This window comes from Panthera pardus, unplaced genomic scaffold, assembly GCF_024362965.1.
Source record: "Panthera pardus isolate Hobbes unplaced genomic scaffold, ASM2436296v1 HiC_scaffold_8, whole genome shotgun sequence".
Classification (NCBI taxonomy): domain Eukaryota; kingdom Metazoa; phylum Chordata; class Mammalia; order Carnivora; family Felidae; genus Panthera; species Panthera pardus.
The window spans coordinates 65,347,015-65,366,392 of NW_026527013.1; the positions used below are offsets into that span (position 1 = coordinate 65,347,015).

The following is a 19,378-nucleotide window of genomic DNA, read 5'->3' on the forward strand; positions in this document are numbered from 1 at the left end:
GTATTTCATGCAAGATGGGAAAATGAAGCAGGACGGGGTGACTAAGGTGACCTCTGGCTCAGCCTATTGCAGGCTGACAGCTGCCTTGGCCATCAGTCCCTCCCACCAGCTACGTCTGAATCTGCTCACTCCTACAGTGATTCCCGTGGAAACTCCACAAGTGGGGATCCAAGTTTGTATCAAATCATGCCTTCCGTGCCTTCCCCAGGTCACACGTTAGGTATTCAACGAGTGGTGGTTGATTCAAATCGATGAAAACAATTTTTTTTTTGAGAATAAAAGCTTGTCTCGAAGATTAATTCTTAAATAAAAAAGAGTGGGCATGATTCACACGGGGTCCATAAAGTTTGTCACACCTAGATTGTTCTAACAAGTAGGAGATGCTCAGATATGTTCAAGAGGTACCTGAGGATCTTGATTTGTTTCTAAAATCTCCCCAGTTTGTTTGAAAAGCTCCCTTCCCAGAACTTCTGGTAAAAGTAACTGGGGCAGGGCCTGGGCATCAGTATACGGTAACACCCCGGACTGCACGTAACTCGTTCTGTGAATGTTCCACAAGACGAGCAAACGTTTCTAGCAAATTTTAACTTGATGAATGAGCGATGTCTTGTGATACAAGTCGTACGTGATGCCGAACGTCACATGATCACAACTGAGCTAAAGGTTTTTGAAATTCGCTTTGATATACGAGCGCTTTGGATGACGAGCGTGTTTCCGGAACGAATTATGCTCGCAAACCAAGGTGTGACCGTGTTTTCAGAGCTCCCCCGGTAACTCCAATATACAGCCAGGTTGGACACCACCAGCCTGGGGCCACGATCACGTCTTAATTGTCATCACGCGTGACGCGTCAGTCCTCAGCTCTGCACGCTGCCATGGCCGCGTCGGATGCGACAACTCCAGGCTCTCGCTGTAACACTATCTATTTCTTCCCCGCTAGAAAATGCCCATCTGTACACGAGAAAACCTGGTGCTATTTGGCCAGTTACGTATTTTACCTAGAATTAGTCAGTGCTGGCTTGCAACACATCGCTTGTGATGCGTCTTGGTATCTGCTAAGAATACCGGTCTGGGTGGCCAAGGCTTTCTGTGTTTTATGGTTAATGTGGTTCACTGGGTCCATCATGCCCTCCTCAGGACAGAGCACCTACCGAGGCACAGAGTGCTGTCAAGGGACAACCATACGGTGTCACATTTAACAGAAGCAGAAACAAGGCTTGTTGGTTTAACCAGGATCCTCCAGGCTGGGTGCTCTGCTTACTTCTTTCTGAGACTAGGCAGGCGGAGGCACAAATAAATGGGAGTCACGCTCCTGGGGTGCCTCGGTGGCTCAGTCAGTTGAGCGTCCAACTGGAGCTAGGGTCATGATCTCACAGTTCATGAGTTCGAGCCCCACATCGGGCTCCGTTGTTGTCAGCACCGAACCTGCTATGGATCCTCTGTCCCCCACCCCCTCTCTGCCCCTCCCCTGCTTTCTCTCTCTCTCTTTCTCTCTCAAAAATGAATCAACATTAAAAAAATGTAAATGGAGTCATGCTCCAGCCTTCCTCAAGGAGCAGTCAGCTGATGATGCATGAACCGCCTATCCTGTGACCAGCATGGCACCCTGCCCCAGACCCAAGCAGGGCTCTGAGACCCCCAGGGGGCCCTACCCAAGAGGCATAGTTGACTTACAAAGAAAGGAATCAGGCCCTCCGCCTTGTCTCTCTCCATAGCTTCCTGCAGGGCAGAACCACGCATAGCAAACTTGCCATCGGAAGGGATGGCTTTCAGTTTCACTCCTCCAATTAATCCGGCTCTTTCCACTGAGGAGTGTGCCTGGAAAGAAAGCGGCAGAGTTAGATTCTTGCGTGCATGTCCTGTGCGGGTGACAGAGCCCCTGGCTCTGCAGACAGCTTCCAGGGCTGCACACCAACCCCCCCCCACCCCTGCACCTGATTCTGGAATCTCACTTTGCGGTTTAGTGAACGAGCAGCAAAATAAAGTCTGAAGTAGAGGTAGCACCCGGCTTCTTGTCTGGGGGTTCCTCTTACCATGGGGCTTTGGGCACCTCGGGGGCCAAGTTCAGTGCATGGTGTCTGGAGCGAAGAAGCCCACGACACAGCATCGTTCCTGGATGGTGGGTCTCAGGAGCCCCCAGGAAGGCCGGTTCTTACTGCCAGCTCCCCCTCGCTGCCCTGCGGCCCCCACCGCCACCGTCTCCTACTTGACTCCATCCTGGGGTCTGGACCTCTCCGGTATGGGGACCCAGCTCCCAGTTGGTGACAGCAGTTGCAGGATCGCAAGACCTGAGGGCCTGGGGGGACTCCAGGCCCTTCCCCCGTGACCCCAGTGGACCTCCAAGACCTCACGTGCACACTGAGAAAATAACGAACGTCCACTTCCAAGCACAGTTATAAAAACGACTGACAGGTTGCATGGTATTGTTTTGATCTGATTTGACCTCCAACAAGACATTCAGATCTTGGAGACTCAGTGGGGCTTTGGACCAACACACTCAGCCAACACACTCACCTGATCCGATGAGTAAGCCACTAGCTTGTCCATGATGGCACCCTGCGTCAGCCCGGGGGAGGCGGCCTGCAGGCGGCGGGTCACTTTGGTTCGAGCGGCCAGCAGGGCCATCAGAGTGGCCTCACTGGCACTTCCCTAGATCAAAGAAAGGGTCGAAATGAGCTTCAAAGTGCAGCAAAGAAATCAATCTCTAAACTGCTGGGAGACATTATTGTCCATCCTGTTCTTAAAAGATGAGTCTGAAATTGCAAAGCTTATCCTCCTTCGCCCAGGAAAGATCGGAACAACCTGTGACAATCATTTCAGTTCTTTTTTTATTTTTTTATTTACATTTGAGAGAGAGAGAGAGAGAGAGAGACAGAGCGCGAGCCAGGAGGGGCAGAGAGAGGGAGAGGGAGACACAGAATCTGAACCAGGCTCCGGGCTCTGGGCTGTCAGCACAGACTCGGGGCTTGAACTCACAGACCGTGAGATCATGACCTGAGCCGAAGTCGGATGCTTAACCGACTGAGGCACCCAGATGCCCCCAGCCCTCAGGTCTTAAGATTCATTCAGCTTTATCATTCATTGCTTTGTCTATTTTATGTAACCTGTTGGCCGGCCCTTCCGAGCACTCAGCTCGCAGCAAGTGCAAGACCCACTTTGCATGCATTTTTCCATGGAGTTCTCCCAGGCTGGCCAATGAGGGCTGGTCCTACGTCCACCAGAGGAGGAGACCGGGACCCGGGGTACCGGCAACTCAGCCCAGCTGTGTTCACAACCACTCGCGCAGAGAAACTTGTATTGGTTTACAAAATGGGATGCCTTTCCCTCCAGATTCAGAAATGCCCTTGGAGGTGCTCCCTCGGTTACTAATGTTACAGGGTTCGTTACGTCCTTCCCAATCCAGCACGCTGAAGCCCTCACCCCGAGTCCGCCAGAATGTAACCGTATTTGGAGATAAGGCGTCTGAAGAGGTCGTTAGGTTGAAAGGTCCGACTGGTGTCCTTATAGGTCACCAGACATTCACGCACACAGAGAAAAGGCCATGGGAGGACACGGGGAGGAGACGGCCTTCTACAAGCCAGGGAGAGAGGCATCAGGAGGAACCATCGCTCCCCACTCGCTGATGGCGACTTCCAGCCTGAGGGACTGGGATACAATAAATGTCTATTGTTAAAGCTGCTGGTCCGTGGTGTTGTGTTAGGGCGGCCCAGCGGACTAATTCAACAACTTACCCTGGCAAAGAACTAAAAGAAAGGCACAGTCTTCACTCCTTGGAGGCTGCAAGTGGGTTAAAGATAACACGGACTCAGCACCCACCATGCTGTTCCGCAGAATTTGCAAAATAACCCTGTTTTTATTTTTATGTATTAAAAAAAATTTTTTTAATGTTTGAGAGGCAGAGAGCGTGAGTGGGGGAGAGGCAGAGAGACAGGGAGACAGAGGATCTGAAGTGGGCTCCCTGCTGACAGCAGAGAGACCGACGCGGGGCTCGAACCCACGAACTGTGAGATCATGATCTGAGCCGATGTCAGAAGCTAAGCCGACTGAGCCACCCAGGTGCCCCGGTAGAACCTTGTTTTTAAATTCGGTCATTGTCAGGTGGGAAATGGATTCTAAGAAAGAGGGGAACTAACTTCTAGCAAGTGGCAGGGGGACGGGGGCCTCCCCACATTTAGAAGCGATGCCCCCCCATCTACTGCTCATAATCTCCACCTCTTAAGTAAATCCTAGAGGAAACCAACAAATTGAACAGTATTAACATTAGAAAGGAAAAAATAAAATAAAAGAAGGTAGATCTGGGTCGACTATGAGAGATTTGTAAGATTTGAGAATTTTGCAGAGAAATACACAATAAAATAATTAGGCCAACTTCCCCCGCTAACTTCGTTTTATCCTCATTTCCCTTCACTGACCCGATTTCCTGTTCTATTTTACCATTTCGATGCTTTTACTTATTCTTTTAAGCCAATTCAGATCCTCCGGGGAGACAGGTGAAGTTCGAACATAAATACATTTACTCGGAGTTTTGCCGCTCAAATGCATGGACTCAAATATACACATACAATCTTCTTAACCCGGCCTCTCGGGTGGGTTTTACATTTCTTCGGGCCATATTGTCACTAGCGGTCATTTTATTGTAGTATTTTTTTAAGTTTGTTATTTATTTTGAGAGGGGGGAGGAGGGGCAGAGAGAGAGGGAGACAGAAAATTTGAAGCAGGCTCTGTGCTGTCAGTGCAGGGCAGGACGTGGGGCTCGAACTCACGAACCGTGAGATCCTGACCTGAGCTGAAATCAACAGTCAACATGGGCTGGTGATGCTAGATCGGTAGAAGCAGGGAATCCAAGCTCCCTGAAAGCAGGCACGGGGTTTTCCGCTCCAGGGTGGGGGGCTTCCTCCTGCGCCCCACGTCGTGTGTCTCCTGGGTCCAGCATCTACTCCTCGTCCGAAGTGGACCGCGCAAAGCTTCTTGAAAGGCATGGCGCCCGGGTGCTGGAATCCATCTGCCTGGTTCTGTCTCCAATACTCACGCGGGATCACAGCCCCCTCCCTGTGTGGCACCCTCTGCCTGAGGCCTTGAAACGCACCTTCCCCCCGCAACCTCTGTTCTCCCCTGAGCCACATGCTAATGAAAGGCTTTGAATCACCAACCGGATTCCTCCTGGGGTCGCCTTTCTTCTTGGTCCTTGCAAAGTCCCCCCCTCCACGCAGCCGAAAATGATTGAACACACAAATTGCCCAACGGGAGAAATTGTCAGTGGGGAGTCCCGAGCTCAGAGGCCCATGGCAACCACACGTTCCAGCTCCTGCCGTGGATCAGGAATTCGAGCAGATTTCTGGCCCTTTGTGGGAAGCCAACAGAGGGAGGAGTGGGCAGAAGGAGCCGGGGGTCTGTTCCGGGGCTCGGGCCGCGTAATGACACCTCTTCCCTGCAGCGGACAAAGGTTGCCATGGCAAGCCGGCTACGCGGCAGAGAGAGATGCTGTGACAGCCGACGCTGGGACCAGAAATGTCCTTTCAAGTGTCACCCCGCACACGGCGAAGCATTGGCTTTTCTTCCACAAGAGCTTTCAAACCCAATTAAGAGACCATTTTCCAGCCCAGTTTGGGCAGCTCACACGACGACTTGCCGTCTGACTCTGTTGCCTGTCACCGCACGGACATCTAGTAGCTGGGATTGTGGCTCGGGGCGGGTGGGGGGGGGAGCTGGGTGCAGCCTCCCCCCGCAGCCCAGCCCCACGGCTGTCACCAAGCTGGGGTGCTCCCCGGGGCCTCACAAATTACAGACAATCAACCTTGTCAGTTGCCTCCTGCTGCAAACACACGCGGGTGTCTGCTTCCATTCTGCAAAACTTGGGCTCCAAAGAGGACTTGACTCCAAGGGCAGAGAGATGCTGGGATTGGGATTGCCAGGGTCTCACAGTCTTTAAAGTAGAGATCATGGAAAGACTGAACCCAGGCCAGCATGCACACCTTGGGAGACTCTGACCCAAGCAAATGGTCAGGGACGCTCCTGGGTCCAGCCCACCATTATCCTAGCCTTGTCTCTGGCGAGCTTGTGCCCTGGGACACCACACGCTCCCATTCTTGGCCCCAGCTTCCTCGCTTATGAAAAAAGTCGTCACTAAAGCCATCCACGCTCTGGGGCGCCTGGGTGGCTCAGTCCTTCAAGCATCTGACTCTTGATTTCGGCTCACGGTTTGCGAGTTCGAGCCCCGCGTCGGGCTCCGTGCTGACAGCGTGGAGCCTGCTCGGGATTCTCTCTCTCCCCCTCCCTCTGCCCCTCCCCTGCTCATCTTCTCTTTCTCTCTCTCAAAAGAAAGAAACGTTCAAAAAAGTAATGTCTGCAGTAAACAAAGCCAGCAACCCTCGAAAAAAGATCACATGAAGCCCAAGGAATAAGTATAGGTCATAGTGGGCATTCGGCAAAAAGCTGCTATTAGTGTGAAGGGCACGCCTGAGATTATGGGGTATTTGTAAGCTTGGTGAGAAGTATCAAATTACGAGAATCATCTTGGACGGTTGAAAGGAGGAGAATGAGACATGGCTTTGGTTGTAAGATCTGACACCCCAGAAACACTCTTTATTTTTGTTTTATTTTGATTTTTTGGTGGAGCGTGAATCCTGAATCTGGACTCAGCCGGGACAGCCCCAGGAGGAAGCTGATAATCTTTTTAGAATATTGTTGCCCCTTGACCTAAAAGAGTATTTTCTGATGTGTTATTGATAAAGGGAACGATTTGATACAATGTAAGTCGTGTACAGTATTATTATTTTGTTAAGTTTGTTAAGTTTGAGAGAGACAGAGACAGAGGGAGTGGGGGAGGGGCAGAGAGAGAGAGAGAGAGAGAGAGAGAGAGAGGAGAACCCCAAGCAGGCTCTGTGCTGTCAGCACAAAGCCCGACTTCTGCTCAGGTCATGATCTCACCATCTGTGAGTTCGAGCCCCGCGACGGGCTCGGTGCTGACAGCTCAGAGCCTGGAGCCTGTTTCAGATTCTGTGTCTCCCTCTCTCTCTGCCCCTCCCCCGCTCATGCTCTGTCTCTCTCAAAAAATAAATCAACATTAAAAAAAAAAAAGAATTGTAAGATAATAGGTCTGTGCCGTTTGGAGCTAACAAAATTTACAGCAGCAAACGAAAACTGACACGCGGGAGGTCAGAAGCCCCCGTCTGGGTGGGCGGTCCCAGGACCCCTTGCTTCCTACACGACTTTGGCCATGCCAGCCGCTGACTGCCCACACATGCCCCCGTGTCTCCGTGTCTCCGTGTCTCCGTGGGCCGCTGGGCAGAATAGCAGCCGCCGTAACTGACTCTCAATTCTCAATCTCACGACTGGGCACTTGACCGGAGGAAAATGAAGTCAGGGAGGGTGGTGGCTTCCACAGAGTCCATGGTCCAGGCTAGGAAATAAGAAAAGCCCAAAGCCCATGTCTCCTCGGTGGCATCTGTCCTGCGGCTCCTGGTGGGACAGACCTCTGACTGTCACTTGCGCCCGTCATGTCCTCGAGGCACGCCCTGGCACATGGTCGCTGTCAGTGGTACTTGTCCAATGGGGAGAACGAATTAGAGGGTGCGGAGAAAAGGCAGCATCTTCGGGGGACCTCAGCTCTCACTGATGTAGTGGTTTCCAGGAGCCTTGGAAGGACGTGGTCACGGCTGCACTCACCGCCCAGAGGACGGCGCTCAGCGGTGGTGGAGGTCACAGCTCTATGGCAGACGTGGGTTCAGACCCCGGCTCCGGGACTTCCCGGCAGGGGCTGGCGGGCAGGTCACCTGCGGGTCTACGCCTCAGTCCCCCGGCCTGTAAAACGGCGTTAAAACAGCCCGATTCCCAGGCTTTTGTAGGATCAGACGAGCTGATGCCCGCAGAGGGCTCACGCCTGGTGACAGGCACCTGGAACGCTGCGCGAGCCTCCGCTCGTGTTCAGGAGCCGCCCCTGTTCCATCCACCGAGCCTGGGGGAGGGAGTGGCAGACACCGCCGGGACCCAAATCCAGATCCAGAGGGCTCCTAAGGGCTCAGCCATGCCGGTTCTCCAGGAGGCGTCCGAGGACGCACGGGAAGTTCAAGGGCCTCTCTCGTCCACCTGCAGCTGTGGCCCCGGCGTGGAGCCCAAGCACCCCCGGAATGCTGGACGCCCCTCCCCCGCCGCCTTACCTGGATCACTCCACCCCCTTCGCCCGCTTCCCCGGCCAAAAATGCCTCTGGCAGCTTCAGCATCTTCCCCAGCCAGTCCATCATCACCGTCTCCAGCTCCGTGCATGCCGGACTCGCGGCCTAGCGGGGCGGGAGGAAAGGAATCAGCCACCTGCCGGCCCGTGACCCATGGGGACGCGAGGCGGCCCGCTTCCTCACTTCTGTCCCTTGGACGCTATCGGTTTCACAACAGCCTTCAGCATTTTCAAAAGGCCCGTCTCTGGGTGGGATTACTGTGCTCTCCCCGCTGGCAGTTCCGGGGAGGAGAAGAGGCAGCCCAGCAGAGACGGGGACCCCCGGAGTGAGCACCACAGAGGGACCCCTCACGCTGCCAGCTCTGAAGCACCACCGAGGGCCACCCTGGCCACGTCACACGCCACACCCCTGTTCTGTCTCTCTCTGGAAGGACGGACGCAGCCACGCTCCCCAGATCCCAGAGGTGCCCCAGGAGGGACAAGGGTTTGCGCGGCCCTCTCGGTGACCTCACTGTCCTCCACCCACAGACTCAGCTCCCTGGGGATGTCACCCCCTCTCACCCACCCTTCTCTGCCACAAATCTCTAGAGGCTGGCGTCAGAGCAAGGGGCCCGGTCTTGCAGAATTTCGGGAGCAGATGGGTTTAGTGCCCCTGCCCTGGGGGCACCTGGGTGGCTCAATTGGTTGAGCGTCCGACTTCGGCTCAGGTCATGATCTCATGGCTCATGGGTTCGAGCCCCGAGTTGGGCTTTGTGCTGACAGCTCAGAGCCTAGAGCCTCGAGCCTGCTTTGGGTTCTGTGTCTCCCTCTCTCTCTCTGCCCCTCCCCCGCTCGTGCACACACGCTCTCCCTCTCTCTCCCTCTCTCTCTCTCTCTCTCTGTCAAAAAGAAATAAACATTAAAAAAAAAGTCCAGTCCCAGATGCTATTCAAAAGCCTGGATGAGCGTCAAACATGTGCTCTCTGCCCAGGACTCCTGGGAGAATGGCCGGGAAGGAAGGCAGAGCCCATAATGCCCCTACCGTCCTGTGCTGCATTCCACCAGCACCTCGTGTGCCCCCGTTTAGTTATCTGTGTATTCACAGAAGGATCTAGAAAGATGCACCGGTGGACCCTCCTCCGTAGTCACAAGTGAGTGTGGTGAGACTGGACGGAGTCGGGGAGGTGGGTTCTAGGTGGCCCGTGTCCTCTGGGAGCCCCCGGGGCAGGTCGCTGACCTTGCCTTTTAGGAGCTCGAGCTGGTGCTCTACCATCCCGGACTGTCCCCTGTCATCGCACAGGGGATGGGGCAGGTTGGCCTGGTTTCCACCGAGAATGCATGGAGCACCTCTCGCCAGGTGGGTCTCACTGGGGTGCCAGGGCCACGTGCACACCATGATGCACGGCTGGTGACAGCCAGCTGGTCAGCCCCGGGGGAGGTCCTACCCCATCCCAGCTACAACCAGCTCCAGGCTTGGGAACCTGCACTCACTGAGGAACCCGTGTCCTGGCCAGTACAGGCGAGGGACAGGGAGGCGGTTCTCCAAGCTTCCAGAGAAACCAGTGTCCTCAGAAAAAGCACACGCAATGGGCTAGATGCCGAGTCACCCAGAAGGGACACGATGGCTCTGGACTGGCAGAGGGAAATGAAATCTGCTGCAGCATCTAATAAGAGAAGGCGTCCCTCAGAAGGGGGTGTGCTCGGCAGAGATACAGGGAGGGCACCGAGGCCACCCTGTCAGTGCCCAGGCTGCTGTCCCGGGGGCAGAGGAAGGCCTTGGGGCACGTGCGGAGGGACGGTCCAGAGACCCCCGGCAGAGGAGCCAGGGATGGCTCCCCCGCAATCCTTCCTGGGCGGCTGACTTCCTCCCCCAGCAACTCCGGATGGACGGACGCCCCTGTCTAAACAGCAAGCCTGCCGGAGTGGCGAGCTGGCAGGTGCTGGGTCCTGCTGCTTGGCCCGGCTCGTTCGCAAACTAACGCCTCTTTCACATGCTCAAGGCCAAGCCCGGCACGAGTCAGTGCTCATGCGTCCACTCAGCTGCAAGGCACGAGCCAGGTGGCACTCTGGACCCAGAAGGCCAACAGAAGACCCTGACCTTGGAAGATGTCAGCCTGGTGTGGGCAGCCCGGGGCCCCTGAGGCAGTCAGTGCACGGCTCTAGCTGAATCCTTCCAGCAGCTCCAGGGCTGGGGGCAGGGAGCCACAGGCAAGAGCCGGCCCCACCACTCCGCTGGCATTCTGTCCCCAGATACGGGGGTCCTGGGACAGCTGGCACAGATGCCGGGCTGGCCCCATTTCCAGGGCCACCTGCCCTGTGTCGCTGCCCACTTGTGATGGGCTGGAGGGGGCCTCTCCAGGCACGGCAGCCTTGGCTGCCAACAGATGGGCCAGGACCCCGGCAGCTGCAGAGTTCACAGAAATGCTCTGGGATGCTTGGCAGAATGCAGATTCCCAGGCTTGGGCTGCAGACACTCCAGGGTCTGGGCTGCGGTTTGAATTCCTACGGCCACCCTTCCGGGAAAGGAGGCTGTACCTCCCTGTGTCCCTAAGTCCCTTAGGGGTCACTCTGTCCAGGGCTGGATCCTTCTCCGCTCCCCACAGGTGGCTGGTCCCCACGGCAGATCCCCCACCACTGCCAGGAGCCCCCCAAGGGCCCCCCGAGCTCACCCAGGAGAAGCCGATGCAGCCGATGGCCCCGCACAGCATATCCGCGAGCATGGCCGGGTACGAGTTGGCTGAGGGGAAGTAGGCAAAGAAGTAGGGGCTGTGCCAGTGCGTCACCTGCGTGGAGACAGAGCCCAGCCCCGCGTGAGGAGGACCCAGGGCCCCTCATTTCCAGGATTCTTCAGCTGGCCCCCCTCCTCCTCCATCTCTGACGCAAGCCACCCCCTCCAGCAGCCATGGCTCCATCACCCCTGCACCCCTCGTCTCTTCTGTTCCAGCCTTGCTGGGGGGGCCTGGGGCCGAGGTGTCAGGGAGAGGGGAGCAGATGTGCAAGGGCATGTCCCATCAGGGGAGCCGGGGCTCAGCAAGGCCACTGGGAGTGGGGACATCTAGGGGCGGGCGTGCAGGACTGGCTGGGAATACCCCAGAGTTTGGGAAGAAGATGGGGGAGGGGCCCTTCTTGCTCCTTTAATTTGTTCTTGCTGCTGACATGCCTGTCATGCGACAACAGAAAGAATAAAGCCCTCAAGACGCCCTGTACCCCTAGGGATTGTCACGGAGTCTCTACTTGGGGTTGTCACCTCTTTATCAGTGTCCAGGAGACATGACCCAGCCCCCCAGCCGCCCCCAACCCCGGCACCGCCCCATCCAGCCCGCGGCAAATGCAGGGATGTTGAAAGCGCCCAGGACTGCAAATCGGGCGGCCGGTCGGATTTTCTGGGTTACCCCAGGCCGGTGACCGCCCCTCTCAGAGCCCCCAACACCCCCTCAGGTGGAAACAAAAGGAGTACCGGGGCGTTTCCGCCTCTACACTTCTCGTGGCCTGCCTCCAAACCCCCAAAGGTGGAGGAGGTGTTCTGTCAACACGAGTCACTTTCGTGGTCTGCGGCAAAATGCAAACCCCGTTTCCCTAAGGAACTAGTTACTAACTGGCTACAGGGTCCCCCGTGACACAAGAGACCCCCTGATCGGGCAGGTCGCTGCCCAGGAGCTCTCAGAGAACTGGGAGCGGCCGACAGGATTTGTGCAGACTCCTGGGGACTTAAGACCGGTCCCACAGCCACCAAGGCCACCCCACGTCTGCATGCTGAGCGCAGGCGAGCACCTGAGGAGGACGAGGGGGCTGCGGGGACGTGCCTGGAGCGCTGAGGGGTGGAGGGACGGACACGAGCAGCAGGAGCCCGGGGAGAACGAGGCGATTCAGCCTGGGGTGGGGGCGGGGGTGGCCGGGAGCTCTCAGCAGAGCCACGGAGAAGCCAGCCGGCGGGACGGTGAAAGACGGTGGATGGTCTGGAGCGAGTGAGAAGCTGAGCACAGCCCCAGCCTGGGGGTGGGTGGTGGCGGTCAGGCAACCAAGGCTGGTGGTGGCGCTGAGACGGGCCCAGTGTCCAGGCCCCACGAAAATTTTAGGGGCCCGGAAAACATTTTCATTTCTTTGAAGAATCAGAAGAAAGAAGGAAACACTCCGGGCCAGGAAAGAAATTAACCTAATGCTACTATGTTCTCTTTTAAGTCAATGCCTTTGCAACTGATAAGTGCCCTGTGGAGGCCCCTCCCTGGGTGCCCTCCCTGCCGGCCCGGACACCTGGCCAAGGACAGGAATGACTTTGTTTTGCCTCCCAGCTCAAGCTCGCACCCACGCCCGAGATGGATGTTCCTGCACTCGCTCTGCAAGACCTGCAGACGGAGTCCCTCCCACCCCCACCCCGCCGGACCTCACCTCCTTTCCCTGCAACCGCACAGAGCACTGGGAGGGCTGGAATCCCACCCAGGGACCCAGGACCTTGCACTGCCCAGCGCGGCTCTGCACACTGAACGCCCCCTTCATACCAAGACTTCACGTTCCGATGTCTCCCACCTTCCCCGTGGATGGCATGTTTGTGCCCCCAGATTCCTGTGCCAAAGCCCTAACGCGCACTGTGATGGTCTTAGGAGTGGGGCCTCTGGAGCGCAATAGGGCTCCATTGGACCCCGAGGCGGGTCTGGGCAAGGAGGAAAGGCCAGGTGAAAATATGCCCAGAAGGCGGCCATCCGCAAGCCTGGGGGAGAATCCTCCCCAAGAATCAAATCCGCTGGCCCGGCCCCAGAAGCAAACCTCTGTTGTCTGAGCCGCTCCGCCCCCGGGTGTTTGCACATTTGGCAGGAGCGCCCTCTCGGCCTGACATTTAACCACACCTGCCCTGGAGGGGCTCAGCGTGTTTGCACAACCTCAGGGCGAGAACTTGGATCCTGCACTTGCCTCCAAGCACAAATGTCAAAGGAAACCCCTGGGAGAATGAGAAGTGAGCAGCGGGTCTGAAAGAGGCGCTCTCCGTCTTGAGGAGCAGCCCTGCCCCAGGTCAGTGGCCCTGGGACGCACTGGCTTCAGGGGACAGGGGTCTGCACAGAAACAGATGCCTCCCACATCTCCAGTGAAATAAATATGTGCTGTCTGCTAAACACAAGAATATTAAGAATGTGCTTCAATCTGAACTTCCTTGAAAACAGCCACCGGGGCCCTGTGTCCTCCAAAGGTCATATGACTCACACACATGTACCAGGGGCTCGGGGTGGGACCTGACCTGGGGCTTACGGGGGGACGGGGTGGTGGGGGGAAGAATACTCACTGCCCTCGGAGCCCACACCATCTGGGTGGCGGTCCTGGCTCCACAGCTCACTAGCTGTGTGACCTCAGGCTGATCGCCTAACCTCGCTGGGCGTCAGTTGCCTCAGCTACAAAGCAGAAATGATAAGTCTCTCTCCAGCAAGGCGGCTGTGAGGACCAGGTAGAATAGCACGTGAGACCTGCCCCGTGCCCAGTAGGTGCTACCTCACGGCTAGCCCTCCCTTCTTCCAGCCTTGGGGATACACTTACCCCTGGCATGATTATCCTCTCAACGTCATTGATGATGTCCTCAAACGCGTCTGGCTCCTCGGGGGCAGTAGAGGGGACCAGCGACCGAAGGTAGCCAGGCTGCACGTTGGGGTAGACCTGGCGTCCCTCGATGCCGTCCAAATAGTCCGCCACAAAGTCCGTCATCTCCTTTCCTCTCCTCCGGAATTCGCTTGAGTTCATGGTGCGTGGGCTCCGCCAGGGGCAGGACCTTCACCGCGAGAGAAAATAAATCAGTTAGCAAACAGGACGGTGTCTCAACTGGGGTCGGGCAGTTACCAGCAAGCTGACTGCTAGGACCGCCTGGGCAGCCATGGAAACCCCCAGATCCCGGGTCAGGAGCACCTCCCTCCGTGTCCAGATGGGTGGACGCACCACCGGATTTGGACACGGCGGCAGACCGCTGGTTCTACCGCTCGCCAGCCACTCCCGACTTTTCATCGTCTGCGGAGGTGAAAGGGGCGGGAAGTACACACCGTTTTCCTGGCCCGTCCCAACCTTGATGACGACCACCGACCCACCGAGTCCGGCCTCGACCCTTGCGAGCCAGCGGACAGGGACAAGCGAGCGTAACCTTCTGAGCCTCTCTGCCCGCACAAGAGACACACATGGCAATGCCGACCCCTCAGGAAGGCGTGGAAGTGCACTCCCGGCACACGTCAGGCCCTCGGCCTGGAGCCCGGGGGGCGCAAGTTCCCATCAGCTAGTGTCTGCTTCCTTACGATGCCAGCCCAGCAGGGACCGCACTCCTGTATGCAACCTGCTTCTCAAACACAGTGCTGTCCTCCCTCACGATGTCAGTACAACGCGGGCGATTCTGGGTACTCGTGGTAGTTAGGTTCCACAAAGTCTCCGTGGACACCGAATTAGAGAACATGGGACCGTTCCCGAGGGGAAACGCAGGGTGAGGGTCTTGTGTCTCAGGTCACATTTGTCAACCAATCAATACATCACGTTATATAATTATGTTATAAGAAATATACAGATATATATACAGATATATATACATATATATATATATATATATATATATATATATATATATAGTATTAGAGAGAGAGAGCAGGGAGAGAGAGAGGAAATCTTAAGCAGGCTCCTCTTGGCTCCTTCCCACAACCCTGGGATCGTGACCTGAGCAGAAACCAAGAGTTGGACGCTCGACCAACCGAGCCACCCAGGCGCCCCTTTATGTCTTTCTTAGAGACACTGGATTTGACATTGATTGATTCGCTAAGTTTGGACTCATGGCCAGCTGCTCTGTAACTCATACCTGAACGAAGCTTCCCTAACACAGGCGTTTTCTCCCGAAGGCGCACGGCACCTTGCACATGGAGAACCCCTACGCCCAGCTTCAGCACCTTCTCTCTGAGCCATTTTGTAAACGGCGGCACTACCAAGAATAACACAGAAGCATTAATAACACAAAAGGCTTCGCACAACACAGACCCCTGGTTGACACAGGAAGGCGGAGGGCGGGTCACCCCAGCGGGAAACGACCACACCGAGCACCTCAAGTGTGTCATTGGGCTACACGCGTGCGCGTTCGGAGTGGTCAGGAAAGCGCCAGGAGCGTTGATTTGGGGACTACAGACGGGTTTTAGCAAATAGGTGAATTTGCACACGTGAGATCAAAGCAGGAAACTGGGACGACACAGAGAAAACCATTCACCCGGAATCCCGCCACTCGGAATGCTGATGCATGTCCTTCCAGAACGTTCCCTGTATTTGCAAGAGACCACTGTGTGCTGAGCAAGGGGCGCATTTCTGAATCCCACCCATAGTTGAAAGCTTTATAATTCACGACTGACTTGCCCAGGGGAGTAAGTGCTGGATGGGGGGTGATTCTAGGCCCTCTGCACACAGCACAGCGGTGAACCTGGGGTCACAACTCCGGAACATCTTCCATTGTTGCCCGCGGTCCGTGCTGGGTGTCTGTGGATTTTTTTTATTTTTTTATTTTTTGACAATTTGTATGAGGTCAAAGGTGGTAAAGAGAAATGATTCCCCGGACACTTGTTAAACGCAAGAAGATTTTTTTCAAGACTATTGCAACAGGGGAGGGAGACAGAGCTTAGCTCGTAACGCACCAGGACACGTGGGGACTCACAGCCGACAGGGAGGTAGGAAGTAGATGGAACGTTCCTCAGAGCACGTTGGCATGGTGTCCAGGGTGGGGGAAGAAGATATGGAGGGTGGAGCCTTCCTTGATGAGCTGGCTAGCAGGATTCCTCACTAAACCTGGGCTCAGCAAGCCGAAGTGAGCACGAACGAAGACGCCCACAGACGCCTGACGGAAGTTCGCACCAGGAGGGCATCTTAGCAGAGGTGAGTCAGTCTGAGGGTGCCTTTCCATTCCTTGGTGCTCTCTCCACGGTGCTCCCCGCTGCGTGAGCGGCCCAATGGATGTCGTCGGAAGTTTCCAGCTCCCTTCGAGACGGATTGTTAGAACAAACCCTCATCTGTGTTACCATTTGGGGATATATTTTTCACCTTAGTGAACGAGTGGCAGCGACTGCGATATAAAGTAAGGTTCCAAGTTCTAGCAAGAGTGAATGTGAACAAACCACAGCGATCGCCCAAAGTCCCAGCGCACCTTTGCGTTTCATAAGCTCAGGGCCAGGGAAGGTTCTGCTCATCATCCAGAATATCATGGCCAGACTTTCCAACGGCTCTGAGTGCAAAGCCACAAAGCTTCATCTTCCGGTTTATCATTCCCTGGCCCTGCAGGCTTTGAACTTCATTTTTCGTTGGGAGCCGCTGATTATCTCAAATTCTGCACAGAGAATAAAACTTGGTTTTTACCCCGGATCAAAGGAGCTCAGGTTGACATGATTTGAATTCAACTAAAACTGTATGGATTTGAAGACCTTTCTGCCAGCTTGCTTTCTCGCTGAGCAATTATGAGCGCATGCCCCATGTGGATACATGTTTTTCTACCATGTGATTTCTCAGGCTTGTATCGTAGTTCACAGCGTGTCTGTGCTACATTCACAACGCACTTCCACCGTGAACATTTGGGTCGCTCCCATTTTCCCCTGACTTAGGAGAAAGAGTTGGTGCAACCCATTGGCCAACATGGCAGGATTGAGAGCCAAAGGCCTCTGACTCAGGTGTCATTGGCTGCACTACCTGGTGGAAAGTGCCACAGTGGCAAATGTCACCTAAAAAAAAAAAATAGTGACAGTAACAGCACTACCTCAAAGGACTGTTTTTCAACAGTTTATTCATTTTGAGGAGAGAGAGAGAGACAGAGCATGAGCATGGGAGGGGCAGAGAGAGAGGGAGACACAGGATCCGAATCAGGCTCCGGGCTCCGAGCTGTGAGCACAGAGCCCGACGCGGGCCTCAAACTCATGGACCGGTTCATGGAGCCGAAGTCAGACACGTAACCGACTGAGCCGTCCAGGCGCCCCTGTTCATTTCATCGTAAAAGCTCTACTATAATTGGCTCGGCCTCAGGTCGGTGATACATTTTGCAGACATTCTCTTCATTTTTTGTCTGGCCTAATTTTGCTGGTAATTTTCTTCTGACCTATGAGGATTTCACTTTTTAGGTAATCAAATCTCAGTATCTTTGCCTTTATGATTCGTCCTGGGCGAATGACTACGAAAAACGCCTTGCGAAGTAAATGTTCGGGGCACTTGCACAGCTGAGGGGAGGCACGTCCACAAGCTGGAGACCCAGCACGGGCACCTGGGAAGGATGGGGAAAGATGATTTGGTTCTCGGAGAATCGGCTGCTCCTTTCCAGTGGGAACGAAATGGCACAGACGGACGGCCAACAGGAGATGCCTCAGGAAAAACAGACACACACACCCTGACTCGCCCCCAAAAGAAATTGTCCCCTTCCACCCATAAGATGAGACCCAGTCGCTATTTTCCAGTCGTTTTGCCACTTACTTGCCAATTGTGTCCCCCTGAGATCTCTCCAGAAGGCTCTTAGTGCAAAGCCACAGAGAATCTTGTGCTCGTTTTGAAGCGGTTTGATATTTCATGTCCCCAAGCCGGGCAAATATTGGCTGGGAGGTGTAGACAATGACAGAGTTTGTGTCTCATGTCTTTCCCAGCCCTCGGAAGCTCTTCCGTGGACATAAGCCGATCACAGGGCTGGCCGGCTGCCTCCGTCCCTGCTGTGCTGCGTGCGGACAAGCCCGGCCTGTCCCTGAACTTCTGGCTCCCCAGCCCCTGGGTCAGTGCCCAGCTCTGGCCCCACACACTCAGGAAGGTATGAGCCCCCCTGCCCCCCCTCATGCCTCCTGCCTGAGCCAGGGGTTGCTTGGTTTTGTGATTTCTCATTCCCCTGACATCCGCTGCTAACTGGGGCTTCTCCACGCACAGTCCTCAGCTGTTGATTTTTTGCTTTCTCAGGACCAATCACTGACCCAGGGCCAGTGACCTGGCCTCAAATGCTTGCTGAGTGAGGAATGAATGAGGGAATACATGAGCAGATGATTGGAAAATCTTCTGGCCCTCTAAACATTTGGGTTTTGAAATATGGTATATGGTACCCTACTCTCTACCTTTAAGACAGCTCTAACCACGAGCCCATGACCACGTATCTGCCACAAGAGACAATTGCTCAGGAACAACGGGCCCCTCCCCCGAGAAACCCTGACCCACCCCCACCTGCGTCCCTAATATCCAGGTCATGCCTAGCCTCTGGCCCTCCAGCCTCAATAACGACTCTATTTCCCCAGCCTAGACCCTGAATTTTCACCTTGGACTTCAGCTTCCCTCTCCTCTGGTCCCAGCGGCCCCCGCAGACCATGGATCAGCCTTGGCCATGGTGGTTTGGCCAGAACCCAAGCCAGGCCCCAGGTGGTGTCTCACAGGTACGGGGTAGGGTGGCAGGTCACCCGTGGGACTGCAGTGATGATGCACTTGAACTGACAGGACCAACCAAGTCCGCAGTTGGGGTGCCGGGGGGCGCTGTCCCTCTGGGAGGGCTGGAGACGGGCTGGGACAAGGTGCTCTGTGTCTGTCCGTGGTCCTACTTGCTGGTGCTCCCAAGCCATGGTCTTTTCAAACCCCGGGGGGCTGGGCACTCAGTCAACCTTTCCTGACCTTCCAGGAAACTTGATACAATGAAGGGTTTAGTTTTTTTTTATACTATTCTAGGGAAAACGAACCATAATTATGATGAAAAACAAACAAACAAACAAACAAACAAACCCTTCTGCCTCCGGGCCCATGAGGTCTTGTCTCTTTCCCCCCAAGTACATCAGTATCAATGTGGGCACAAAAGTAATTGGGCAGATTTTCCCGAGTCACCTGGTTCCTTGACGAATGTTTTCTCTGTGGGTACAAGAGCATACATCCAGCCAACATGAGGAACGCTTCTAGCCGAGAGCATGAGGAAGTTTCTAGCAATGAGAGCCTTCCAGCAATAAGGGCGACTAGGTCTCAATTAGCCTTAAAAGAGACCCCGTACGCGCCTCTGTAACTCTTAGGACTCTAGTTAACAAGCCACATGGGAGCTTTACGTCCTTTAAATTAGTGTCTTCTTCAGGGACTATGCAGCAGATGAAGCATCCCAACAAGCCCCCGAGAGGCCCCGAGGTCACCTCTTCTGTCACAGAGATGCCGTGGTATCTCCTTGCCCTTCCCGAGGCTCCCTCTCAGCCCGGCGCAAAGGAGCCGGGTGAAAATGCCCACCTCGGAGCGCCCCTGGGAGATACACGCCCCATACAG

General features: G+C 55.3%; 1 protein-coding gene across 2 annotated transcripts in view; it reads right to left on the reverse strand.

Annotated features, from left to right (window-relative positions):
* Window positions 1-19,378, reverse strand: part of DDC (dopa decarboxylase) — an 84,343-nt gene that overhangs the window by 51,460 nt on the left and 13,505 nt on the right. For both annotated transcript variants that reach the window (XM_019451026.2, XM_053897399.1), the window contains exons 2-6: window positions 13,670-13,898; window positions 10,819-10,932; window positions 8,157-8,276; window positions 2,515-2,649; window positions 1,675-1,818 (exon numbers count right to left, since the gene is read on the reverse strand). In XM_019451026.2, the coding sequence (XP_019306571.2) occupies window positions 1,675-1,818; window positions 2,515-2,649; window positions 8,157-8,276; window positions 10,819-10,932; window positions 13,670-13,870 (714 nt within the window). In that variant the 5' untranslated portion in view covers window positions 13,871-13,898. The remainder of the gene's footprint in view (window positions 1-1,674; window positions 1,819-2,514; window positions 2,650-8,156; window positions 8,277-10,818; window positions 10,933-13,669; window positions 13,899-19,378) is intronic.